This window comes from Felis catus, chromosome C1 (assembly GCF_018350175.1).
Source record: "Felis catus isolate Fca126 chromosome C1, F.catus_Fca126_mat1.0, whole genome shotgun sequence".
In the NCBI taxonomy this organism is placed as follows: Eukaryota; Metazoa; Chordata; class Mammalia; order Carnivora; family Felidae; genus Felis; species Felis catus.
The window spans coordinates 36,648,211-36,675,419 of record NC_058375.1 but is presented as its reverse complement, the minus strand read 5'-3'; the positions used below and the strand labels follow the sequence as shown (position 1 = coordinate 36,675,419).

The 27,209-nt window shown below is 46.0% G+C and overlaps 2 protein-coding genes across 3 annotated transcripts in view; both read left to right on the top strand.

Annotated features, from left to right (window-relative positions):
* The first annotated feature begins 1,811 nt into the window (after window positions 1-1,811).
* Window positions 1,812-4,444, top strand: P3R3URF (PIK3R3 upstream open reading frame). Of its 2 annotated transcripts, none has more exons than XM_045035747.1 (2): window positions 1,812-2,130; window positions 4,413-4,444. In XM_045035747.1, the coding sequence occupies exons 1-2, from the start codon at window positions 1,887-1,889 to the stop codon at window positions 4,427-4,429; spliced, it is 261 nt and encodes an 86-aa protein (XP_044891682.1). In that variant the 5' UTR covers window positions 1,812-1,886; the 3' UTR covers window positions 4,430-4,444. The 2 variants fall into 2 exon arrangements, with proteins under 2 accessions (XP_044891682.1, XP_044891681.1); XM_045035746.1 differs by lacking the exon at window positions 4,413-4,444 and adding an exon at window positions 2,422-2,568 and having other exon boundaries at window positions 1,822-2,130.
* Window positions 4,445-26,490: 22,046 nt separating this feature from the next.
* LOC101093286 (phosphatidylinositol 3-kinase regulatory subunit gamma) overlaps window positions 26,491-27,209 on the top strand; it is a 157,164-nt gene continuing 156,445 nt past the window's right edge. The window contains exon 1 of the mRNA XM_045035744.1: window positions 26,491-26,603. The gene's annotated coding sequence lies outside the window, so the exon portion shown is untranslated. The remainder of the gene's footprint in view (window positions 26,604-27,209) is intronic.

Sequence of the window (27,209 nt, the reverse complement as noted above, 5' to 3'; positions counted from 1 at the left end):
AGAGGTGAAATAGGAGGGAAAGAGAGTGTGGAGGGAGAAAGGATAAGTCCATAGTCCCACAACAACTCAGTGCAAGGCCTGGCAGAACCATTGACAACACTGTCACCTATAAGAAAGGAAATAAACCCCGGGTTGACGCAACTTACATCCCCTGGGGACCTAGCTGTTCCTCCACCTGCACTGATTATCCACATGGCTTTCTCTTCTCACTCAAGAAGAATCGGGGCCATGTCACCTCCATCTACATCCCCAGAGCCCAGCACATATGAAGTTGTTAGTGAACATATGTTTAAATGAATAAATGAGTGCAGAACAGCAAGAGTTAACTGTCTGGGCTTTGGGCCCTAGAGCCATCATGGATTTGAACCCCTCCCTGTCTCTAATTGTGTGACCTCACCTAACTGAGCCTCAGTTTCCTTATACAGTCGATCCTCATTATTCATGGCTTCCATATCTGTGAATTTGCCTACTCACTAAAATTCGTCTGTAACCCCAAACCAATACTCGTGTCACTTTGGTGGTCATTCATGGACATTTGTAAAAATTTTGAGCTGCCTCATTCTCTTGTTCTCAGCTGAGGTTGAACAAGAGGATACTCTACCTTCTTGTTTCACCTCTTATAATATAAACACATGTTCTTCTTGTGGGCTATTTAGTGTCACATTTTATGCATTTCTGTGCTTTTTGTTGATGATTTTGCCATTTATCAAATAATGCTGAAGTGTTGTCTAGTGTTGCTAAGCACAAGAAGCCTGTGATGTGCCTTACAGAGGACATATGATATGTCATCCAGGTACAAGTTATAGTGGTGTTGGCTATGAGTTCAATGTTAATGACTCAACAGTATATTTTAAATTAGGAACCTTTTTTTTAAGTTTATTTATTTATTTTGAGAGAAAGAGAGAGAGAGAGTGCGCACAAGCTGGGGTGGGGCAGAGAGAGGGAGAGACAGAATCCCAAGCAGGCTCTGAACCATCAGCACAGAGCCCAATGTGGGGGCTTGAACTCACAAACTGAGATCATGACCTGAGCGGAACTCAAGAGTCGGGACACTTAACTGACTGTGCCACCCAGGCACCCCTAAATTAGGTGTCTTTAAACAGAAACACATAGGGGCGCCTGGGTGGTGCAGTCGGTTAAGCGTCCGACTTCAGCTCAGGTCACGATCTTGCGGTCCGTGAGTTCGAGCCCCGCGTCAGGCTCTGGGCTGATGGCTCGGAGCCTGGAGCCTGCTTCACATTCTGTGTCTCCTTCTCTCTCTGCCCCTCCCCCCTTCATGCTCTGTCTCTCTCTGTCTCAAAAATAAATAAACCTTTAAAAAAAAAATTAAAAAAAAAAAAAAAACAGAAACACATAAAACAAGGTCATGTTCTGATTGATCAGTTGACGAAAAAATTGTGACCAGAGACTGGTAGGAATCTAACCCTGTAGATGCACTGGCTCAATTTACTAATGCACTATTTGTGGTGATGACTTTATTAACTACTATGAATAATAAGAATCGACTGTATATGAAATAGGAATAATGATAGAGTCTAAACTTTGTGGGATTAAAGAGATAGTGTTTGTAAAGTACTCAGTACTGTTTGACACACAGTAAATGCTTAATAAATATTGTTAATATTGTTAATGCAGATAAATGAGAAAGTGAGGGAGTAATTTTCCCCTACTCAGAGTTCCTTTTCCCTAGGGGCCAAGCTGAGGTTTTTCTGGCCCTTGGGCTGCACCCGTGGAGAGAATTGTGAGGAAGTCTGACCCATGGGGATGGGCTGGGGACCAGGACCTATAATAAAGAGCACCGCCCTTATGCAGACTCTATGTCATAGAGGCCCCAGCTGCCCTGGCCAGTAGTGCCCTCAGGCACACTACAGAAGCTCCCTGTGCCCATGGGGCCTTCTCAGCTTGCCCGTGCCCCTCGGCCCCGGGGCTTAAGATTCCGCTACCGCAGGCCAGGGATGGGCTGGCCTAGGCCTCGATTTCCCAGGATGTTCAAGTGTAGCCGTAGAAGGTATCGGCAGAAACCCCAAGGCAGAACTCCTACCACTGCAGCCACCAATTTTGCCACCCTGGCCACAGATATCAACAACACTCACACCGTCACCACCAGTGTGTGGAGCCTTCCACCACCAGGTTAGCCAAGGGCCCAGAGGCGGGGGGGGGGGGGGGGGGGGTTGGCAAAACAGAGCCATTAGTTTTCCCCCACTTTAGCCCTGCATAGGCATTCTAGGAGGCACACTCTGTGAGAAATACCACCCCAAAAGTATGGTGGGGTCTTGATAGCAGACATCCTAAAGGCTCAGAGCCTTAATGGAGGGCATATTGACTAAAAGCAGAGGGCTTGGGGGACTGTGAATCTAAGAGCAATAGAGCTTCCAGAACTTCTGTCTTCCTCACACTCTTCCCTTTCCTTCTTCTCCTTAGTTCTCAGACACCTCTGTCAACCTGGCAGCTTTCTGATCTTCTAGAAATGTCCAGAAACTAGTCCAGAAGCTTGGCTGTCTCCGGACCTGTATCTCCTAAGGGCCCTGGGTGGTTAACAGCAGACAAATACAATCAATTCTGCTCCAACTGCCTTACTCCATTCCAAGGCGTTTCCAGATAAATATGCAGCAGGGTATGAGGGCAGGGTTGGGGCTGAATGCTCCCAGGGACGGGCTTTAGTGACAACAGCAGGGATCACAGTTAGGCAATGGAAGGACAGGACAAGGTCGGCAACACACACCATTTCTCCATCTTTGGCCTCAGCTTTTGATCTGCCCTGGGAGGTAGGGATCCTTCCTGCACTGCACAGGGAAAAGGGTCTCCATAGACATCTTGGAAGTTATAGGGAGCCAGATCCTTGAGGAGGGAGGTAGAGGCACAGATCAGAAAGAGATAGGATGAAAGAGATTTCACTACTTGAGTGTAACTCCACGAGTGCTTGAATGTGAGATGTTATGTGGCTCTGTGCCTATGATGGCCAGTGTGCAGAAGTAGCTGTTGGTGTGTGTGTCTGAGTGTGTGTGGAGATGGGAGTCTGAGCAGACATGTGGCTGAGTGTGCCTCTGCAATAGATTGTGACTTTGTGGCCGGCTGTGTGTCGAGGGTAAGGCTATTGGTGTGCCAGACAGAGGCTTCAGCTAAGAGGAATGAAGGTCAGGAGAGAGGGTGAGGGGCAGCCTGAAGGAGGAGAGGGTTGCTTCTGAGGAGGACTGGTCACCTTCAGCCCCCTAGCTGTTCCCCGAGGCCAGTGTTTTCCAGGACTGTCAGCTGAGCTGCGGTGGTTAGGGGTGGGGCAAGACTGAGTTTGAGTCCAGAAAGGGGGAGGGTGTTAAGCACTCTGGCCTGGGGATTTTCCATTTGGATTTCTGAGTGTGTGCCCATGTGTCATCAGGTGTAACTGCATTTCTGTGGGGTGTATCTCCATGGAATTGTGTCTCAGTGGTGGGAAACGTTGTGAGGGACTCGGTCTCTGAGGTGTCACTTTATGCCTGGGTGTGTGTCCAGGGCTCCCTTCCCTGAGGGGTGGGGGTGAGAGTGAAGTCTGAGAGCTTTGGCCTGGCCTCCTGGGGTTTAAGAAGCCTGTGAGGAAAAAATGAACTGTGTCTGTGTCCTTCCACTCTAAGGCTTGCCAGAGACCGGGACCCTGAGAGGAGGAAGCGGCAGAGAATCCACTGACACATCATGCCCAGGCAGTGCTGGCTGGGGTGGAGGGAAGGGGGAGGCAGGAAGGTGTCTGGGCTAGCGCCCAAGGTCCACAGAGGGGCCCACACATATAAAGACACATGCCACAGTCCATGAACATATGCAGACATGTAAATATAAGTAGACTCACAGACACACAAAGCAACAAATACAGGTGCATGCAAGTACATACTTATAAACAGAGATAAACACTGACACTAATGCACATGGCCCTCCCCACATGGCATATGTAACAGCACATACACATGCCTACAAATGAACACACAGACATGCATGCATCTGGACAAGCACATAAGCATATAGATAGAAACATGCAATCACACTCATGCAAACCCAGGCACACGTAGACACCTGCACACATGCAGACACACTCACCAGACTTCCCTGCCCCTGCAGCCCAGGAACCCAGAAGCTTCCCTCCCCTAGCAGAGTGTGTGTGTGTGTGTGTGTGTGTGTGTGTGTGTGTGTATGCCCACACTTGTGTCTGTGTGTATCTGTGTCTGTGAGGATGTGTGTGTATGTGTGTGAGTGAGGGGGGTGCTGAGCTGTGGGAACCTGATGACATCATCTCTTCTGGCTATTTTTAGCTCCCTCTGCAATGACGGGCTTCTCCGCGGCCCCTCCCCCTCCAGGCTCCCAGAGGCAGCTGCAGCCAGAGGGCACCCACCACTCCAGTCTAGGTGACCCTTGGATGACTGGGTACAGCTCACTCATTCTCACCCCAGCAGGGCTCCCTGGAGGTTGAGAACCCCAGAGGAAGAGGCCTGGGCCATGTGGCAGCCTGGAGCAGGAGCCTGGTTAGGTGAGCACACCCGGCTGGTCTCCAGCCCCTAGGGTGCCTCTGCTTCTGCTTTTCAGTCTGAAACTCTGTCTCAGGCAGTAGTGCTTGCCATGTGCCAGGGAGGGTGCCAAGTCTGGAGACAGAGCAGTGTGCAAGACAGCAGGAGTTCTTCCTGGTGGGTGTTACAGCTCGGTGGGAGACAGACATTAAACAGACCACACAGGCACCGCACCAAACTGTGGCAAGAACTCTGAACATTAGTAACAAGGGGACTCAGTCCGGGATGATGGATGTTCTCTGTCTCTTTCTGTCTCATGAGATAGCCTGAGGACACCAGAGGGGCACCCTCCTTTACCTTGCACCTTCTACCCGAACAAGCACACTCCAGAACAGAGCTTCCTTCTCACACCCCAGGCTGTGCTTCCAACATTGCACCAACCCACCACCCAAGTGGGGAGCCACTGTTATTCATGGCCCCTTTGTTCTGGAGCCTCCTCACAGTTGACCCCTGTGAGTCAGGCCAGTCCTTAGTCCTCCATCTGCAGATGAGAAAACTGAAACAGAGAGGGGCAGTGCTGGACCACACCTCCTGGTGCTGGGCAGGGGAGACTGCAGGCTGACAGAGGAGGAAGTGGTGGTGGCACAGCTCCGAGTAAGAGCAAGTGGTGGGGGCAGAAGGGCAGGAGGAAGAGGACAGTGGCCTGAGGGGTCCCGGCCCAGAGAAGGCTTCCCGCTCCAGCCAGCTTCTGGGCAGCCACCGGAAAATCGGGTTTGGCAGCTTCAGCCAAGCGCCTGGGGGCTGGAGGAGGGGTCCAGACAGCTCTGGGGAGGCTGCCTGGGGGCGGGCCCGTCCTCCATCCCAGAGTCCGGCCAAGCTATCCTGTTGTGGGAGCATTTTGTAAAACTGGGACCTTTTGGAGTGTTGGGAGAACAGCTCTGGGCTGCAAGCTGGAGCTCAGAATTCCAGTCCTTGCTCTGTCCCAAACCCTAGTGTGATCCTTGGAAAGTCCTGTCCCCTTTCTTGGCCTCAGGTGGCCCTCCCAGGAAGGACCCCTGGAGGATCAGGTTCCCCATCCCCAATTTCTGCCCTCTGGGTTTTCCTGGGAGTCTGAGTCAGGCACGGAAACACAAAGTCAATGGTTAGGGACCAGACCAGACCACTCCCAGGGCGCCAGGCTGGAGGTCCCTTGTCACCAATGGGTCAATGGCAGGAAGCCTAGCTCCAGCCTTACAATGCAATACCGGTCACCCCACCCTGACCAGTACCCTCACCCACACCCCCCACTTCCGTCCTCTGTTCCTTCCTCACCTTCGGAGAAAGCTACAGGGCTCCCTAGGGAATCTCCCATACTTACTTCATTGGCTACCTGCCCTGCCCTGTACTCAGCCCTCCCTCCCCCTCTGCCCATTTGACCGGGCCAGCCTCCCAGTTAACTTTCTTTCCCGGATCCTGGGGCGGGGCAGGCCAGGGAGGAAAGGAAGCTGGGTGGAAGGGCTGCAAAGGAGCCTGCTTTTCCTGCTACACTCAAATACTTGCAGCCCAAATGACTTGGGGGGAGGGAGGTGGACTGAATGCTGGGCTGCCCTGAAGCCCCAGGGGAAGTGGGAATGTTACCTTTACCTATCTAATCATCTCCTTCCCTGCCTTCAGTGAATTCAGAGAAGGGAGCCCAGAACTGAGACTTCCATCCTGCGGAAAACAAACACAGAAACCCAGGACAAGTGAATCCTGGTTATTGTCACTAAGTCAATGACAAATTCGTGAAACACAAAAAAACATAAAATTCTAAATGCATAGAATCCAGAGTCATGGAATCTTAGCATCACAGAATTCTAGCATGGTGAAATCTGAGTTACAGAATCAGGAATATAGAATTCTGGCATCACTGACTCCCAGATCACAAGGTTAGAGTATCCTTGAATTAGAAGTCTTGAGAAATCAATTAGTGAAATCCTTACCTTCAGGTGAATGTCTAAACTAGAGGATTCCCGGGTACCTGAGTGGCTCAGTCCATTAAGCCTCTGACTCTTGATTTCAGCTCAGGTCATGATCTCTCAGTTTGTGGGTTTGAGTCCCACATGGGGCTCTGTGCTGATGTGCAGAGCCTGCTTGGGATTCGCTCTCTCTCCCTCTCTCTGCCCATTCTCTCTCTCTCTCTCTCTCTCAAAATAAATGAACTTAAAAAATAAATAAATAAACTAGAGGTTCCCCCATTGGGGATGGGCAAAGGAGTTCACACATGAACACTAAGAAGGAGGCGGAGAGCTCAGGACATATGAGCTTAGGATAAGTTAAGAAGCCTGTAATAAACCAGACAGAGGACAGACAACTTCCAAGAGGACATATCTTGGTTCCTGAGGATGAGGGGGGTGGGGTGGCAGGAGAGGGAGAGAGAGAGGGGAACTAGAAGAAGAAAAAGAAGAAGAAGAAGAAGAAGAAGAAGAAGAAGAAGAAGAAGAAGAAGAAAACCTAGCCTAGAGAAAAACTTATCAAGTTGCAAGCACACCAGCCACAATGCCCCCGATTTCTCCAAGAGTGGGAATAACACCAGCCCCAAGACATGTTCAAAGGTTAGTAATGGAATGGCAAGCCACGTCTGACTTTTTTGGGAAGAAAAGTACTAAGTAGAAAATATTTCATATACCACAATTTCTTGGGGCTGCTGGGAACAGCAGACTCTCCAAAGAAGATGCTGAGCTGTGAACAAGATCATGCTGTGGGGTGGGGTGGGGTGCAGAGCCCCTAGCAAGGCCTTGGTAAGGGACCTTGTGGAGGGCATCTGCCTGGGGTGGTGCTGGGAGAAGTATCTCTGAAGAAGGAGCCAAAGTTGAGGCAGCACTTGGTATGGGGACTCTTGTCAGTATGGGAACTCAGTAAACAACAGGGATATTTACCTAGCATTTCTGGGAAACTACTGCAAACTCAGGAACCCAGAAGGAGCAGTTCCAGAGAGAGGCAAATGCCAAGCCCTTCTGGGCATGGGAAACAGGGCAATGTCAGTTGGAGACCCTCTTGTTCGGCTGTCAGTCCTTGGATTCAGCTCAATACCTCAGCCCCGACCTCAGCCCCGACCTCGGCCCACATCCCCATTTGCCTCCCTCTCCCTGCTTGCCTGCCATTCTACCTACCTCCATCTGCTATATGACCTTTGGCAAATTGTGTCCCTCAAACATCCTTTGCTTTCTTTTGAAGTCTATAATTGGGTCCTACGCACAGGTTTTATTATTTCATAGTCCTGGTTTTGTCCAGATCAGTTCCATTTTAGACGTCTGCATTCCCAGCTTCCAGAGAAAGGGTCAGGCAGCTTCAGGGAAAATGGAGGGAATAGGGAATATAAATAATACTTACATTTGCCATCCTACATGTGTCAGTTCCTATGACAGGTGTTTTATAAATCTTATAGGATGCTCACAACCACTGTGTATATAAATCATTGCTGCCATTTTATAGATGAAGGAACTGAGGCTCGAAGAAGATAAATAACATGCCTAAGGTCATTCAGCTAGGGAGGACTGGAAACTCAGCTAGGTCTGTCCTAACTTGAGGGCTGTGTTTTCAGATTAGCATTAATCCATGTGGCTTCAAGGGGTAACGTGAAGGTAATCCATGTGGCTGACCCCGAATTTAAGGAGTTCCTTTTAAGGAAGTGTGCAATAGGGGCTGACAGCCTGTGCTGTGAGAGAGCTAAACTGAGTCTCCTCTTGGGGACTCTGGGTGTTCTCAACTCAGATTGGAGAGAGCTGGGGTGGGGTGGGTGTGTAGGGGGTTGGAGTGGAAAGTAGGGTGGTCCTGGGCTGGTCTTCAGGGGGTTAAGGGACTGCTGCCACTGTTCCTGGAGATAGTGTGTATCGGTTGGAGAGGGGCTGTGAATGGGGGGTTCTTCACTTTCTGGGATGGCCTAACCAACCCCACACCCCCACCCCCACTACACACCCCCACCCCTGCTGGCACTGGTTGTCAGGCCCCTGGAACCTTGGGGGCAGGGGACTTTCCAGCTGGGTTAGCATCATGGTGTGTTGTCACTAGACTCACCTCCTTGAAGTTCCTAGAAACTTTTGGATTCCTAAGCTTCATCAACCTTGCACAGTTGCCTCTGTTTTTTTGTTTTTGTTTTGTTTTGTTTTGTTTTTTTAAGAGAGAGAGGGCACAAGTGAGCGAGGGACGGAGAGAGAGGGAGAGAGAGAGAAGTGTAGCTCTTGTTCACTCGATGCAGGCCTCAAACTCATGAACTATGAGATCACGAACTGAACCAAGGGCTGATGCTTAACTCCCTGAGTCACCCAGGGGCTCCTACAGTTGCCTCTGTTAACTGACTCAAGTGGAAGTGGAAGAATTTTAAATGAAACCCTGACCCCTGCCCTTCCCAATATTGGTCATTATATGAGGCTTGGGGATCCAGGAAGTCACTGGCTCACAGGGTCAGAGCTGGAGGCAACCCTGGGGACTGTTTCATCCAAATCCTTCACTGTAAGGGTGAGGGAGGAGTTTGAAGTTCAGAAAGGGAGAGAACTTGCCAAAGATCACACAGCAGCCAGTGCTGTCCCCACCAAGTCCCAGACACTCCCATCGGCACTGAGGACACAGTTGAATCGGTCCTGACTCTTTTTCTTGAAAACTTGCAGTCTAACAGAGAAAACAGGCTTGGTAGATACACCAAGAGAAGTGTCAGGGCTAAAAGAGAAGTCCAGACTTTGTACACTGGGGGCCTAGAGAGGCAGGGGCACTGACCCTTAGGCTTCAGTGAAGATCTTTAGGTGGTTTTAGAGCTGGGCTTAAAGAGGGAGCAATATTTTAGCTGATAAAAAGGGGTAAAAGACTTTGTGGCTGAGAGACAGCATGAGCAGCCTCACAGAAAGACATGAATGAATTGCCCTGCAAAGACTGGCCATGTGGGTGGAGTGGAAGTCTGATGGCCTATAGTCTAAGCCAAGGCTAGGACCTGAGGTCAGGACTGTCTGCTCTATGAGCACACAGTAGTCACAGAGGTTCAGGCTACCGGGATACAAGGGCTCCCGCGGCAGTAGGGGAATCTCAGAAGACCACGGCTGGGAGAGTCTTAGCAGTATGGGTGGGGATTGCTAGGCTCTCCCACCCTCCGGGCCGCGCTGTTTCCTTTCATCCAAGTTACACACATGCACAGAAAACCTCTGTCCCCACTTCCTTCGACGAGGACCCAAGCCCAGGCTGAGGTCCGGCCCAGCCAAGGAGAGGAGATTACTCCCCACTAGCTGGCTTCCTGCCCCAGCTTTCGCGGCCAGGGCACACACCTCTTCCCTTTAAGCAGCTTCCCTCCCACTCCCCACTGCTCCTAAACCCGCCACTGGGCCGGGACAGGTCGGGGACGTCCTCCGCTTTGGAACTTCGGTGGCCGCGAGCCCTCCCCTGCTGATGTGATGCAAATCCGCTCCGGATTTATTCTCAGGCGTCCTTTCCGTCAAGTGCGACGCACCCGGCGCCAGCACTTGTCTGGAAGTGCCTGCCTCCTCCGGCCCTGACCCAAGGGCGCCAGGGCCTTGAACTGGGTGGGGGACGGGGGCGGTAGTTTCCCAGTTAGCAGCTCCCGCGGTTGCAGCCGGGGACGCGGTGGGAGCCCGGGAGTTGGGCTGCTGAGGCAGCCAGGGGCCTGGGGGCGGGGCTGTAATTTAACCGCGCCGAGTGCCTCGGGTGCGTTGAGTGGGCAGCCGGAAGCCGCGGTGCAGAAGACCCGAGGCTTAGGAGTGTGGGGGTGGGGGGCACCTTGGGCGGGTGGGACCGTGGCCTCGAGGTCCGGGCCTGAGGTTTGGGTACAGAGGTGAGAGAAGGTGTGGGGCTGGAGAGCGTGGGGGGTGGAGCGAGGGGGAATCCCGGGCCTTGGGAGGGGCCGCCCCAAGCCTGAGCGCCGCTGGTCACCTCGCCTGGTCTCTGGACTCTGGTTTGTGTACAGTAGTGGTCTGTGCACTAAGAACCAATTCGACCCGTCCCTGTCCTCATCTCGCCGGGGAAAGTAAGCTGTAGTTACACCTCAGAGGACTGAGAGCCTGGTACTACTAGGGACTGGATGGAAGCGGGAGTGGGGGTGCTCGGTGCACTCCCAAGAGCTCCAGATTCAGGAAACTGCAGGAAGGGTGTGAACAGTTTATATAAAATGCTATCCAAATCAGCATGTATATATAGGCATAGAGAACTGGCGCTTACTTTGCCTACTGCATGCCAGACCAAGGGAATTCACCAAAATGACAAAAAGAAGAGTAATTCTTACCTTTTTCTTGGTACTTTCCTAATCAGAAAAGAACAATGCAGATTTTTTTATTAAGGAAAAAAAAAAAGTAAATAGACCTGGGTTTCAGCACTACTAAGCACTTATTTGGCCTTGGTAGTTTTGCTTCAACTTCTATAAGCCTCAGTTCTCTTACCTGTAAAGTAGTAATAGGAGAGCCTAGACACAGGGTTTGCTGTGAAGATTAGATGAGTTAAGGCATCAAAGGTGCTTGGAACAGTGCTCAGTAAGTGGCAACAAGGGGAACACTTAATCTAGTTTGGGAGTGTGTGGGGAATGGAGGAGCAAAAAGCCTTCTGGAAGAATGGAAATCTGAGCTAAGTCTTCTATGAAAAGGAGCTAGTCAGTGGAAAAGAGAGGAAGAGAAGAACATTAATGACAGGGAACGACATGAGCAAAAACAGGCAGGTGAGAAACAGGACAGTGAATTTGGGGAAACTACAGACATGAGGCAAGGAGGGGAGATGAGGTTAGAAAGGTAAGCTGGGACCGAACTGGGGCAAGGTGGGGGACTTACAATTACTGAGGCTGGTTTTCTGAGAGCTATTGAGGCATCTTCATCAGTGGCAGGAGGAGATGTGCAGGGTAGAGGCCAGGAGACCTGTGAAGAGGTGGGTAGTGGCACGAACTACAGCAGCAGCCCTAGGATGGGAGGAAATGGATGGATCTGAGAGGTAGAAATGACAGGACTTGGTGATGGAATGAGAGACATAAGTGCGAAGGAGTTGTGAGGACCATATCCTGATCTCCAATTTGAGTCCCCTGGGTGATGCTATTCTCTGAGATAGGGAGCAGGAAGGGTAATACGTTTGAGGGGAAGCTGAATTCAGTTTTGGACATGTCTGTGGCCACACCCCTGGACAGACCCTTAATAATTGGGGTCTTGCCATCCCACCTGGCAATTACTCTGTCCAGAAGATGGGAGAGGTATCATTAGCCACTGCTGGCTGTCTGTTCCCTGGCTGCGGCTGGCTGGAGATCTGGGTGGGGAGGTTGGGGGGGGGGGTGCCTGCCACCACAATGCTGGGCCTAGTGAGTATTCTCTTGTGGTTCTGGGCTGCTAGACAATTTCTTTGGGCACAATCATGTTACAGGAGCTTGAGGATTGGGTTGTCAGGTCCTGGGATGGGGGCAGTTCTGTGTGCTGCTGAGATTACTGTCTCCATTTTACAGCTGAGGAAACTGAGGTTCAGGAATTGAGTGACAAGAGTCAGGAAGTGAACCAAGGTCTGTGTGATGTCTTCTCACAGTACCAGCTGCCACATCACCACATTTGCTCTAAGAGGGGCAAGGAAAGTACCCAGAGCCATGACTCCTTGGGGGAGAAATGTAATATGGAGAGGCAGTGGGGATCAGGGAAGGAGGCACAGAAAGCTTCCTGGAGGTGGTGCCATTTGTGTTGTCATAGAAACATAATCTTGTTTTCTGTCTCCCAGTCCAGCAATCTTTGGCAACCAGCCATTGCCTGCAGTGAGGGAGACCTTGTCATCTGAGGGGCCTCTAGGTAGAATGTGTCCACAGAACCCAAAAAGTGGTAGGTTGGAATTCTTGCAGGCATTTCAGGCCTGAAATGGGGGCACATTTACCTGTCTCTGGCATCCATCAGCCTGGACAGCCCTTCTGCACTGGCACTTCACTGGCAGTTGGAAGCCCAGTGCCTACTCATTTTCATATCAGGGTTCAGCACAAGTTTATGTTCCATTCCCAGGTTTTGTTTTACTGAGAAAAAAAAAAAAAAGAGGCATCATGTGATGAAGTGATGGATTTTAAGGGAGGACTGGCAAATACAGGAAAAACTGATCTTCCTGTGAATGATGGGAGAAAAGTTGTAAGACACAAAAAATGTTGCTGATCTTTTTTTTTTTTTTTTTTAATTTTTAAATGTTTATTTTTGACACAGAGACAGAGCATGAGCAGGGGAGGGGCAGAGTGAAAGGGAGATACAGAATCTGAAGCAGGCTCCGGGCTCTGAGCTGTCAGCACAGAGCCCAACGCGGGGCTCCAACTCATGAACTGTGAGATCATGACCTGAGCCGAAGTCAGACCCTTAACCAGCTGAGCCACCAAGGCGCCCCTAAATATTGCTGATCTTAATCTGTCACCCACCAAGTGTTTTTCCCCAGGTGTCCAAATGACTGAGACAGACTGACATGGTAAGTGGGCAGCCAAATTCTCAGGAGCTAAGAAGGGGTTACTTTCAAACAAGGTTTAAATAATTTTTGCTCATTGTGGAAAACATAAGCAAGTAAGAAGAAAAAAATGTATATAAAGCATCCAGCAAGTAGAGATAAACAGTACTAGCATTTTTATATATTTATTCTTTTTCATTTCTGGGCACATGTGGCTTTCTTCTACATGGTTAATACACTGTGTAGACAATTTTGTATCTTGCTTTCTTACTCAACGAATTTATATGAACTATCTCACATCATTTAATTTGGTCACTGCACAATCTTCTACTATATGGAGTTGCTATATTTTATTTTACCAATCTCTAATCCTTACAATTAGAGATTTTCTTTCCTTCTTCTTTTCCCTCTTTTTTAAAAAACAAGTTACTTTAATGTTTATTTATTTTGGGGGGGGGGGCAGAGGGAGAGAGGGAGAGAGAGTATCCCAAGCAGGCTTCTCACCATCAGCTCAGAGCCCAATGCGGGGCTCGATCTGACAAACCCATGAGATCATGACCTGAGCCAAAATCAAGAGTCAGATGCTTAACTGACTGAGCCACCCAGGTGCCCTTCTTTTCCCTTTTTCTTTCTTTCTTTTTTGTTATTATAAGAACTCTGTGATGAAAATCTTGATGCATAAATCTTTATCCGTATTTTGCATTATTATATATATATATATATATATATATATATATATATATATATAATTTTTTTACAAATTTTTCTAGAAGTGGAGTTACTGGGTTAGAGGATCAAAGTATTTTTAGGGGTACTTGCATGGCTCAGTCAGTTAAGCATATCCAACTCTTGATTTTGGCTCAGGTCATGATCTCATGCTTCATGAGTTCAAGCCTGGCACTGAGCCCCACACCAAGCCCTGCATCCAGCCCTGCATCAGGCTCAGTGCTGACAGTGCAGATCCTGCTTGGATTCTCTCTCTCTCTCTGCTCCTCCCTTGCTTGTATGCTCTCTCTCTCTCTCTCTCTTTCTCTCAAAAATAAATAAACTTAAAAAAATATTTTTAGAGATCTTGATATGTATTTCCAAAATGCTTTCCAGAAAGAAAGGTTCTGCCACTTACACTCCATCACCCTGACAGAAGTGTTAACATTAAAAAGAAAGATCTTGCTAATTTGTTAAGTGAAAAATGGAATCTCAGTTTTTTGGTGCTGAGCAGTTTCTTGAAGGTCAGAGCAACATAAATCTCCTAGGTCAATGATTTGGTCCAATCTGGCAAATTCATCTACTGTTGAGAAACTGGTAGGGTTTGGCCATTGTTGTGAACATGTATTGCTTTTACCTGCCTGGAATTCTCTCTTCCTTTTGGTTATAGTCTTCATTCACTTCAGAGGTGAGTTCATGGAAGGCTTCCTGGAGGAAATGGCATTGGGCTGACCTTTGAAGAAAGGTTTTTCGAGCAAAGCAGGCCCAAGAGAATAACTGGCAAAGTGCTGTGGCACTTCAGAGGTGAGTTCATGGAAGGCTTCCTGGAGGAGGTGGCATTTGGGCTGACCTTTGAAGAAAGGTTTTTCATGGATGCAGATGAAGTGGAAAGGACAATTTTCCTTTGAGGAACATCCCTTCTCTATTTTGGTCCATGTGGTTTAAATGGGCTTGCCCCACCCCTGAATTCCAGGAATGAGCATTGAGACCCTGGCCTGACCAATCATCACAGTGATTGGTTTAGTGATGGAGACTTCTATTCCCTTTGACCCACATGACTATTACCTTGTCATCTGGCTTTGGAGTCAGAACTGGTTTTAAATCTGGGCTTTGCCCCTAACCAGGGGAATATATGCCATTTTATATAGGGTGGACAGAGGAGACTTCATTGGTAAAGTGATATTTGATCAGAAACCTACAAGAAGGGAAGAAGCCAGCCCTGCCTGCATTTGGGGGAAGAACGTTTCAGGCAAAGGGTAGAGCAAGTGTAAAGACTCAGAAGTGGGAGTATGTGGGATGTATTTAAAGATCAACAGGGGCGCCTGGGTGGCGCAGTCGGTTAAGCGTCCGACTTCAGCCAGGTCACGGTCTCGTGGTCCGTGAGTTCGAGCCCCGCGTCGGGCTCTGGGCTGATGGCTCGGAGCCTGGAGCCTGTTTCCGATTCTGTGTCTCCCTCTCTCTCTGCTCCTCCCCCGTTCATGCTCTGTCTCTCTCTGTCCCAAAAATAAATAAACGTTGAAAAAAAAATTAAAAAAAAAAATAAAGATCAACAAAGAGGCCAGTGGCTGAAACAATGAATTTGCTGTCTCTGAGCCTCGGTTTCTCACCTACTAAATGGAGATGATAATAGTACCTGTGTCTTAGAGTGATGTGTTGAATAAATGTGATAATGCTTAGCATAATACCAAGGACTTGCAAGCTGTTGTTATTAAGATAACAGCTAAGTCTTCGACCTTGTTGACCATTTTTTTTTATGACATGCGTTTCTCCCTGCATCCCAGTTCCCTTCCTCTGATTCATGCTTTCGTTAACGTATAATCGGTCTGTTGCAGTTTGTTCATCAGTCACTAATGATTACCAGCACCTACTATATGCTACACTAGGTTATAGAGATTTTTTAATATTCTTATTGTTCCATGAGGGAGAGGGCATCTGTACATTAATAACCACCATAGAAAGCAAAACAGGCCCAAGAGAATAACTGGTAAAGTGCTGTGGCCCTTCAGGGGTGAGTTTATGGAAGGCTTCCTGGAGGAGGTGGCATTTGGGCTGACCTTTGAAGAAAGGTTTTTCATGGATGCAGATGAGGAGGAAAGGACATTCCAGAAGGAAGAAAAAGGTATGAGCATGGGCACAGAGGCTGGCATGCCCAAGTCACATGGGGAAGGGGGAATTGCCTGGTATGGTGTAAGCATAGTGTGTTGGAAGGTGAGAAGTAGGGACACAATTTTGAAGGGATTTACTGTCAAGTTAAGGAGTTTGGACTTTGTCAATGATATAGAGCTGTTAAACATTTTTAGGCGGGGAGTGATATGGTCATGACTGTGTTTTAGAATGATCTGTCTGGCTATAAAGGAGGAGGGCTTAAGTCAGCTTACAGGGATACAAGGGATGGTAGCAGGGACCCAGTGCAGAGGCTATAACAGCTGCCCTGGTGAGAACTGATGAGACCTTAGAAATGGAGATGGAGAGGAAGGATGATAGATGTGCAGGGAGAAACAGGATACTCTAACTGGTCTCTAAGGATCATCAGGGAACATATAGGAATCGCCCAAATATGGCTACAATGAAATTATGCTTTTAACTCTTCTGAAATTGGGCTTTGGCAATTAAGGTCAGCTATTTTCAGTCCCACCCCACGGAAAGATTTTTCAGAAAGGGGAGATGGATAGGAGTAACATGTGTCTGCCCGGGCACCTTCCTGTTTTGGGATTTGATAACTGCATGAAACTTTAGCAGCTTGGGGCACTCTAGCCATCACTCTGTCCTTCAGGGGTCAACTTTCTGGACAGGGAGTTCTTGAAGCGGCTTGAATTGAGAGATGTGGAGAATTGAGTTTTGGCCCTAGGAATGTCAGGCTTAAATCTCTGTAAACTGGGAGCAGATAATGCTATGATTCCCACATAATCTTTTCAAAAGGCTGTTTTGACTTTCTAAATGATCTATCTAGCTGAAGAACGAAATCAAAGATCATCCAAAATTCGATAATTTGGGGGAATCCGAGATCTGCCATGCTGCCAATTCCTTTAAATGAGGAAAGTCAAGCCAGACCCTGGGCTTCAGGATTTATGGTACCATTTGGCATAGTATCAATATCAGGAGGCTGGGGGGCTCTGGCCTTAAACATGGGTGACTACTTAGTGACCTCCTCTGGAATTTTCCCATCCACAGACGGCAAGGTGTCGTGTGGGCTGACTCTGGGGTGGAAGGAATTAGAGGGAGGGGATCTGGCAGATGATAATCATAATAGCCCAGCTGAGCATTTTTCAGCTTCGAGCATTTTTACCCACATTAGCTAATTAACTGACGGTTTGTCCAAGTGGAGATGAGGGACGGTAGGAGACAGGGAGCTCATGCCTGATCACGCTTCCAGGGTCTGGAGGGGACTGATAACGTGACTGCAGTACTAGGGCCAGAGTGTTTGGACAGGGGCTAATGGACAGGAGCTAATTCACAGGCTCTTGGGCCCATGTGCATGATGGTCAGCTGGTTTGCCCGAGACAGGGTGATAAATGCCCCATTCAGTCCGGGAGCATTCACGGTCAGAGAGACCCAGTCAGACCCCGTTACTGATCTGATGACAAGTGCACGGGGTATTAGCTGCTTCATCACAGATGTCTTCTCTGGAGAACTGTCTCTGTGTCCAGGAAACTGAATGAGATTCTTCACGGTCAGAGATGGTGCATATGATTTTTTTTTAAATAGGAAAATTTCACATCAGAACCCAGTCAGTGATAAATTCCTATTATTCACTATTTATCTTCTGTCAGAAAAACCAGAAAGGACATGCACATTTACAGAAATGAGTGTGTTAGCACAGCTCATACTAAATCAGTGTAGGCATCTATAATTTCACATTTTAAAATTCACTTTAAAAATTTTATGTAAGTAAAACCTACCAATTTTTGTGTACATTTCCATGGATATAGACCAAGGGTTAGCGAACTTAACTATAAAGAGCTAGGTAGTAAATATTTTAGGCTTTGTGAATATACAATCTCTGTCATAAATACTCAACTTTGCCTTTGGAATGCCACAACATCCACAGATAATACATAAATAAATGAGCATGACTTTATGCACACTGAAATTTGAATTTATATAATTTTCATGAAATATTCTTTTGATTTTTTATTTTTTCCCCCCAATCATTAAAAAATCTAAAAACTATTCTTAGCTTGTGGGGCATACAAAGACAGGTGGTGGGCTGAATTTAGCCCTTGGGCTATAACTTTCTGACCTCTGGCTTAAGCCGGGGTTTCTCAGTCTTGGCACTATTGACATTTGGGGCCAGATAATTCTTGGCTTCAGGGCTTGCTCTGTTGTCTTGTAGAATGTTTAGCAGCATCCCTGGCCTCTACCCAAAGGTGCCAATAGCATCCCCTCTCCCTTTGAGTTGTGGTAAGTAAAAATGTTTCTAGCCCTTGCCAAATGTCTCCTAAGGAGCAGAATTGCTCCCAGTTGAGAATCATTGGTTTAAACAATCGTATACAGCCATCTAACCACCACTACAGTCAAGATACAGAGCAGTTCTTGGATGTTAGGATGATCTGGCTGCGACATCTGTCACCCCATTTATCTCCAGGGTTGATTTGGCTGATCTGGGTAGCTTGGCGGGTGTCCCCTTCCACCCTCACTGCTCCAGGTGCATCCCTCCAGAAGCTGCACACTCAGTGGAAGAGGACAACCTTCCCCAATAGAGGAGGACAGATTTTTGGTCAAGAGTATACGAGTAGCTGAGCTCCTGTGCTAGAACCTCCAAACAAGCTCTCAAGATACAGAACAGTTCTATTATCCAGAAAAATGTCTCTCGTACTACCCTTTTATAGTCAATACCTCCCTTCATCCCAGTTCTTGGTAGTCATTATTTTCTGTTCCTATAATTTTATATTTTTCTGAACAACATATAAATAGAATCATACAGCAAGTCGCCTTTTGAGTTTGGTCTCTTCTTTTTTTAAATGTTTATTTATTTTTGCGAGAGAGTGGGGGAGGCCAGGGCAGGAGGACAGAGAATCCAAAGCAGGCTCTGTGCTGACAGCAGAGAGCCCGATGTGGGGCTTGAACTCACAAACCGCAAGATCATGGTCTGAGCCGAAGTTGGTTGCTTAACCAACTGAGCCACCCAGATGCCCCTTGAGTTTGGCTTCTTTTACCCAGTGTAATGCATTTGACGTTCATTTAGGTTGTTGAGTGTATCAGTAATTTATTCTTTCTTATTGCTGAGTAGTATTTGTCTATATGGATATACCAGTTTGTCTACTCACCAGTTAAAAGATATTTGTGTTTCCAGTTTTTTGTGATTATGATGAAGCTGCTTTACACATTTGTGTGCAGGTTTTTGTGTGAATGTAAATCTTCATTTTTCTTAGGTAAGTACCTAGGAGTGGAATTTATGGGTCATATGATAATTGTATGTTTAATTTTATAATAAAGTGTTAAACTGTTTTCCAAAGTGGCTGTACCATTTTATCTTTTTTAATTTTTATTTTTTTAAATTTTTTAAATGTTTATTTTTGAGAGATAGAGAGAGAGACAGAGGCAGAGACAGAGGGTGATTAGGGGAGGGGCAGAGAGAGAGGGAGACACAGAATCCAAACCAGGCTCCAGGCTCTGAGCTGTCAGCACAGAGCTGGACATGGGGCTCAAACTCACAAACTGCGAGATCATGACCTGAGCCAAAGTCAGGCGCTTAACCGACTGAGCCACCCAGGCACCCCATTGCTGTACAATTTTAAATTTACACTGACCATGTAAGAGAGTTTCATCTGCTCCATATTCTCACCAGCCCTCAGTATTATTAGGGTTGTTTTTCTTTGTAGCCATTCTAATAGGTGTGGAGTGGTGTCTCATTGTGGTTTTAATTTGCCTTTCTCTAATGGTTAATGATGTTGAGCATCATTTTATGTGCTATCTGCATATCTTCTTTGGTGAAGTGTTAATAATTTTGCTCATTTTTAATGAAGTGGTTTGTTTTCTTATTACTAACTTCTTTTTTTATTTTTATTTTATTTTATTTAAAAAAATGTTTTTAACGTTTATTTATTTTTGAGACAGAGAGAGAGAGAGCATGAACGGGGGAGGGTCAGAGAGAGAGGGAGACACAGAATCTGAAACAGGCTCCAGGCTCTGAGCTGTCAGCACAGAGCCCGACACGGAGCTTGAACCCATGGACCGCAAGATCATGACCTGAGCCAAAGTCGGCCGCTTAACCGACTGAGCCACCCAGGCGCCCCAACTTCTTTTTTTAAAGTTTTTTTACATTTTAAAAATTTATTTTATTTTATTTTTTTGAGAAAGAGAGAGACAGAGTGCGAGCAGGAGAGGGGCAGAGAGAGAGGGAGACGTAGAATCCAAAGTAGGCTCCAGGCTCTGAGCTGTCAGCACAGAGCCTGATGCGGGGATCCAACTCACGAACCTGACCTGAAGTTGGATGCTTAACCAACTGAGCCACCCAGGTACCTTAAATTCTTTTTTTTAATGTTTGTTTGTTTGTTAGTTAGTTTTGAGAGAAAGAGAGAAAGTATCCCAAGCAGGCTCTGGGCTGTTAGCGTGGAACCCGATGCGGGGCTCAATCTCACCACCATGAGATCATGACCTGAGCTGAAATCAAGAGTGGGACACAGGGCGCCTGGGTGACTCAGTTGGTTAAGAGTCCGACTTCGGCTCAGGTCATGATCTCACAGTTTGTGAGTTCAATCCCTGTGTTGGGCTCTGTGCTGACAGCTCGGAGCCTGGTCCCTGCTTCAGATTGTGTCTCCTTCTCTCTCTGCCCCTCCCCGACTTGTGCTCTGTCTCTCAAAAATAAATAAATGTAAAAAAAAAAATTAAAAAAAGAGTGGGATGCTTAACCAACTGAGACCCCCCCAGCACCCTTCTTATTGCTAAGTTCTTTATGTACTCTAGATATAAGACCTTGGGGCACATAGGTGGCTCAGTCGGTTGAGTGAATTCAGCTCAGGTCATGATCTTGCAGTTTGTGAGTTTGAGCCCCACATCTGGCTCACTGCTGTCAGCACAGAGCCTGCTTTGGATCCTCTGTCTCTGTCTCTCTCTGTCTCTCTGACCCTCCCCAACTTGCGTGTTCTCTTTCTCTCAAAAATAAACATCAAAAAAAAAAAAAAAAAAAAAAGAAAGAAAGAAAGAAAGAAAGAAAGAAAGAAAGAAAGAAAGAAATCTTTAGATATAAGACCTTTGTTGGGTAAGTGATTTCCCAATATTTTCTCTTTTCTTTTTTTCTCAACATTATCCTTTGCAAGCAGAAAATTTTAATTTTGAGGAAGTCTAGTTTATCAATTTTCTAATTTTATAGATTGTACTTTATGTCATTTCTAAGAAGTCTTTGTCTCACCCAAGGTCACAAAGATTTTCTCTTATGTTTATTCTAGAAATGTTACAGTTTTAGGTTTTACATTTAGGTCTATGATCCATTTTTTTTTTTTTTTTTAAATTTTTTTTTTCAATGTTTATTTATTTTTGGGACAGAGAGAGACAGAGCATGAACGGGGGAGGGGCAGAGAGAGAGGGAGACACAGAATCGGAAACAGGCTCCAGGCTCCGAGCCATCAGCCCAGAGCCTGACGCGGGGCTCGAACTCACGGACCGCGAGATCGTGACCTGGCTGAAGTCGGACGGTTAACCGACTGCGCCACCCAGGCGCCCCTATGATCCATTTTTTAAAAATGTTTATTTATTTTTGAGAGACAGAGAGTGCAAGTGGGGTAGGAGCAGAGAGAGGGAGACAGAGGATCTGAAGAGGACTCTGTGCTGAGAGCAGAGAGCCTGATGTGGGGCTCGAACCCACAAGCTGTGAGATCATGACCTAAGCCAAATTCGGACGTTTAACCAACTGAACTACCCAGGAGCCCCTGTTATCCATTTTGAGTTAATTTTTATATAAGGTGTGAGGTGTGTGTTGGGGTTCTTTTTTTAAATTTTTTTTTGGTGTGTGGACCTCTAATTGTTCTAGCACCATTGTTGAAAAGATTATCCTTTTTCCATTGAATTGCCTTTGTACTTTTGTCAAAAGTTAATGAGCTTATATGTGTGGGACTATTTCTGTGATCACTATTCTGTTTCATTGATCTATGTGTCAATGCTAATTTTGCTAACACCAAACTGTCTAATCTCACATTTTAAATAAAATTCCTAAAGGTGAATTCTTTTGGAACAATTATGTATCTGATAAGTGTTCTGGCATGCTGAACACATTCAAGATTATGAAATACTTAAAACCCAAAACAATTATTTTGGTGGGAATCTTGGGTCAAAGTTGGAGGGTGACAGAGTGGGTGACAGAGTTGGTGACTCAGACATGTAAGGGCACTGAGAGGACACTGAGATACCTTTGGCTTCAAGCAAATCCCATAGCTTCTCTAAGTCACAATTAAAAATAACAAAGGAGGGACACCTGGGTGGCTCAGTTGGTTACCCATTCAACTCTTGATTTCTGCTCAGGTCATGATCTTATGGTTTGTGAGACTGAGCCCCATGTTGGGCTCTGTGCTGATAGTGTGGAGCCTGCTTGGGATTCTCTCTCTCTTTCCCTCTCTCTCCCTGCCCTCTCCTGCTTTCTTTCTCTCTCTCTCAAAATAAATAAGTAAACTTAGAAAAAACAAAGGAATTAAACTAAGTGCATTCGTTAAACATTTATGGAGCAGTGTTCTAGGTATTGGTTATATAGAAATACAAACCATATATCTGACTTCATAGAATTTACTTTCTATCTGGAGATATAGTCAATAAACAAAAATAAGCAACATTATTTCAGGTTTGTTAAATGATAGTAATAAATGAAAATAGAGTAATGGAATAAAAGCTGATGTGGAGGGAACAACTTTGGCTAGACTAGCATCTTCATGGAAGGCCACTTTGAGGAGGTGACATTTGAGCTGAGACCTGAATGATGAAAGGTTACAGTAAAGATCTGGGATAAAGAATATTCCACATAGAGGTTCCCTGAGACCTCTCTGACTCTGACAGGGAAAAGACCAAAGCTGATGTAAAGGACTGAGTGTGTGTGGGGAGATGGGCAAGAAGATAGGCAAGAGATAGATAGTGGACCTTCACAATCAAACCACTGTGCCTCCTCCTCATCTCCCGCTCTTCTGCCCCTCACACTCCACTTTCCAGGCATCCTGAACTTTTCTGTTCTCCAAACAAGCTGTTCTTTTCTTGAGATTTGCATAGTCTGTCCTCTCAAGTCAGAATGTGGGGCTGGATCCATTCTCCCATTCCTTTGAGTAATAGGATTTCCCTGAGTTTTTAGCCGGGCATTTGGATAGAGTGTCCTACTCGACCTGGACTACTTGCCTACCTCCAGACTATTCCATGACAGACAAATAAACTTCTGTCTTGTTTGCTATGCTATTTGGTGACTTATAGCACTTTAGCCTCTATTCTTCCTTTTTCTCATCTGCCTCTTGAACGCTTATTTATCCTTCAAGACCAAGCTTTAAGTACTGCTTTTTGCATCCTCTCCAGGGAAAGTTAATTGTTTCTTCCTCTGTGACCTCATAGTACTTTGCATGTACAGCTACCATCGTATTCTGTTCAGTCAGTGAGCACTGACTAGGAGCCTAATGTAAGTCATGCACTGTGGTAAATAAGGAGTTTATGGTCTAGAGAGAAAAACAGACACGTGATGGAATAATTGCAAAGTAGTGATAGTACACTCTCTGTGAAGATTGAGTGGTAGGGGAGCACAGGTATCCCTCATTCTTCCTTCCTCCTCAACTCCCACATCCAATTCTAACGAGATATCGGGGAGAGTAAAGCTGTATAACCCAGATCTTAGGAAACTAACATAATGGGAAGGAGAGAAAGAGGAAGGTAGGTGGCATCAGGACAGCAGTAGTAAGTCATACCAGCCTCGAGAGAGTAGATTCCAGCACCTTCAGCAAAGGTGGCAACAGCCAAGATAGAATGCATTGTTTCTCCTGGAGGCCAGAATGGGTCCCTGCTTGTGGCCACTATTGGAGACTCCTGGGAGTCATCTGCCACGAAAGCTGAAAAAGTATGGTGGCAAGATGACTAGCTTTTGAACTTATTCTTGAGGACTCAAGGGGCCCTGGAGAGACCCTCAGAAATAGCTGAAAGACATTTTGAGGTGGGGTTAATTCCCATAAGTAGGGAAATGGGTGTTTATACCTTTTGGTATAAAAAGTTATTAAATAATATAATCTCATTTTTTTTTTACAGGCAAATGACCTGAAGACATGTGGGTTATGCTTTGGGGGTTCTATCTGGGATTTCTACATGCTACTGTATATCTGTATCTGTGTATCTTTTTATCTAACTTAAGTTTATATCTGTACCATGGACTCATCACTACTAAAGATAAAGCCAACTAAATGTTTAGGACAGTGACCAAGATAACACTAGAAAATTGCACACGGAGGTAGATATAGACTTCTAGAAGCCTCTATGAATTGTGAGATTCAAAAAGAACCATGAAAAACCTGAAATTGAAGAGGCTGTGTGAACTTCTGTTAGGTCTTTGAGCAGATAAAGAGGGCCCAAAGAGGTCTTCAGGAGCGGTGAGAACACAGCCCTCCTCAAGTTTGCTAAAGATGTTAACTAGTTTGCAGTCTCGGGGAAATAATAGGGAACAGAGTTTCAGTCTTGGATATGATTACAAGTTCTCCTCTAATGAAAGAGCCCCAGCTGCCACCAGAATTATTGGCCTAGTGACTGGAGATGGGTGAAAGGAAACTCAATTTGGTTAATACAGAGGTTTATGAGGATCCAAAAGTTGGGAGTATTTTTGAGGAAGGCCACCCCTGGCATGAGGAAAGTGTGTTCTTGGTTGGGCACATTGCTGAGATGCTGTGAGTGGTGGATACCCGATGTGGAGCAGTGATAGCAGAACGTCTGAGTGACAGGGACATTTTCAAGGCTACCAAGGCTTCAGTGTCAGTTGGTCGAGTACTGAATGTTCCAACCAATTGAGCAGTTTGGAGGGTTTATAACCACAGAGTTGCTCAGATTTTTTCCCCTCTGCTCTATCAGAGAGTGTGACAAGAGATACCTGCTTTTGAATTGGGGGCGGAGACACTCTTATAGAAGGTAGAGGAAATAGGAGCCAAAGATCCAAACAGTAGGAATCAGGTCCCCTGTGTAACAGGCAAGGACTAGGGTTGTCCCAGGGTAAGGCTTTGGGGAAAATTCCAGCTGCCAGACTCACAGTGGTCTTTTAGATTCTTCCAACTAACATGGGAAAAGGAGGATGGGAGGCAGCTCAAGTCTTGGAGTAAAGGAAACTCAATCATCTGAGGTGGTTGTAGATATCAAGCAAAGACTCCAATGACTACCATACATGAGGACTAAATGGGACAGATGAAAGCACTAATGATGGCCCTATAGGTTTAGAGAAAGGGTATCATAATGGACACTTCTGAGCCTCTGAAAGGCAGAACACTGGAGGAAGTTGGAGGTGAAGGAGCTCTTGGCCAAGAAGAAATCCTGGCTATAGCATTCCTAAAGCTGAAGAGCATCAAGGAAAGAGGAAGTGAAGATGTTCTTGGAGTTTGAGCTATTTTCAACCCTCAAAACAGGAGGCTCAAGGCCTCCTAGAAGATCCCATCTTTGTCATCTGGAGGCAGAATCCTAGGAAGAGGGGCAGCCAAGAAAAGCATCAAGTCATAAATTCTGTTTGATGGTGAATTCACAAGTAGCAAGCACCCAAGCCACCCTCCATGACAGAAATCAAATGGGTCAGATGTGGTTTTAGTACTGATTGTGGGGCTCCAGTTCTTATGGAGATAAGGGAAGAGGTGAAAAATCTATAGTTATATGTTGGACCCTCACAGTGTTCAGGAGAGTTAGGTATATTGGTAGGGATCAAGTCTAGACTCTTTAAAGTGTTTATCAGAAGTATGCAGGGACAGAGCATCTGGGATGTTCTACCCTCATTCAGATGTGGAAGCCATAGGAAAATCAAGGCAAGGAAGAGCCAAAAAATTCCCAACTTGTCTGCTTCCACTCTGGGTCCTCTATCTTAAAGCTTTAAGGAACAGTTTTCCCTCTCCAAGAATGGAGACTGACTGGGCTGAGGGTAAGTAATGAAAGCTAGAGGTTGGAAACCCAGGCTCTTTAGAAAACAGTGCACGAAGCCTATGTTGTCTGAGATGGATGATTTTTTAGATCATTTTGAAGACCTACTGATTAACTGCATCATCTTTGGGGTTCATACCCCATAGATTTCCTTTTGTTATAGTGAAGAAAAAAAAATCATGTAGGATCTGGGTTTGTGTGTATTTCTTGGCTCTGAATAGACAGTCCAAAATAGTCCAGCACACTGTGTTCCTTATACAGGATGGCTTAGCCACTTCCTATGGAGTCCATTGTTTCCAGCATTGGATGTCAGAGCAGGTATTATAAAATCCCTATGACTGTGGAGGACATAAACAGGGTGGATTTTATCTATTTTGTGTAGGTCTACCAAAATGAAGGGATGGTCATTTCAGTAACTCCTGTTACTGCTCAGAGGTTACTGGAGAACATGATTGGTCATGTGAATTTATCTGAAGTGTTTTATTTACTCATTTATATGTAATATTTATATATTCATTATGCATATACACACATATGTAAATTCTCCAAAACCTTGAGAAAGCATAAACAGTGGCTCTTCAACAGTAAAGTGTTTTTGGTCTGCCCATATTTTCTCTGAGAAAATGCCCCTCCTCCCCAGTTCTCAATCTATGTAGCTTGGGTGCAGCTGATCTCATGCTCTGCTTCTAAGGGTGCCACATGACCTAGGCCCATCCAATTAGAACATTCCATCTTACTGGACTCGTGATTGGTTCAGGCGTGAGCATGTGACCCACGCTAGGCCAATGAGACTTAACCCCCAGAATTTTTCCACAATTCTGTGGAGAAACTTGCACTCTGCTGGATGGGGTTGTTAAGCAGATGGAATGTAGCCTGCAGCTGCTGGAGACTATCCTTGGCACCACCTGGGGAAACATCAGAGGGAATGAGAAATGAGAATGAATCTGGTTCCTGATAATGTTGTTTGAGCACCTTTACTTAGCTGTTTGTCAAGTAAGACTATGCTTTTATTTGGTTTAAGTTAGTTTTCTGTCACTTATACCTAAAAAAGTCATGCTATTACAATGGTGATACTAGACCATGTGGGAGATTTTACAACTTGAGTCATTTTTTTTTTATCTCAATAAAAGAGGATGGCATGTAATATCACATGGGGATAAACACAGGCCATGAGAAGATATCCATTATTAATAACTAGTCCCACCCTATCAAATATGGAAAACTAGTAATATTCACAATGTTTATGAAAAATTCTTCCAGGGCTACACACATCTTTTGTTTTCTAACTCGGCATTATCAAGACAGACCCAGAGCACCAATTTAGAAGTCAGCTTAAAATCCAGAAGGAAATCAATTCTCTCACTCCCTTGACCCCTTGCTGGAGTCCATGGCCTTGGTAACCTTGGTGAGCTACTCAGTTCAGGCTTGTCCTAGCAATTGATCACCTGCATTGATATCAATTTTAAGGGCATCAGAGTAGGTACTATGTTAGAAAAATGAAGATGAGAGAGAGTTTATAGTTTTGTTAACTTTGCTTCCAGGGATGTCAAGTTACTTTGTCTAATAGTGAGGTACAACACTATTAAAAAAAGAATTCCT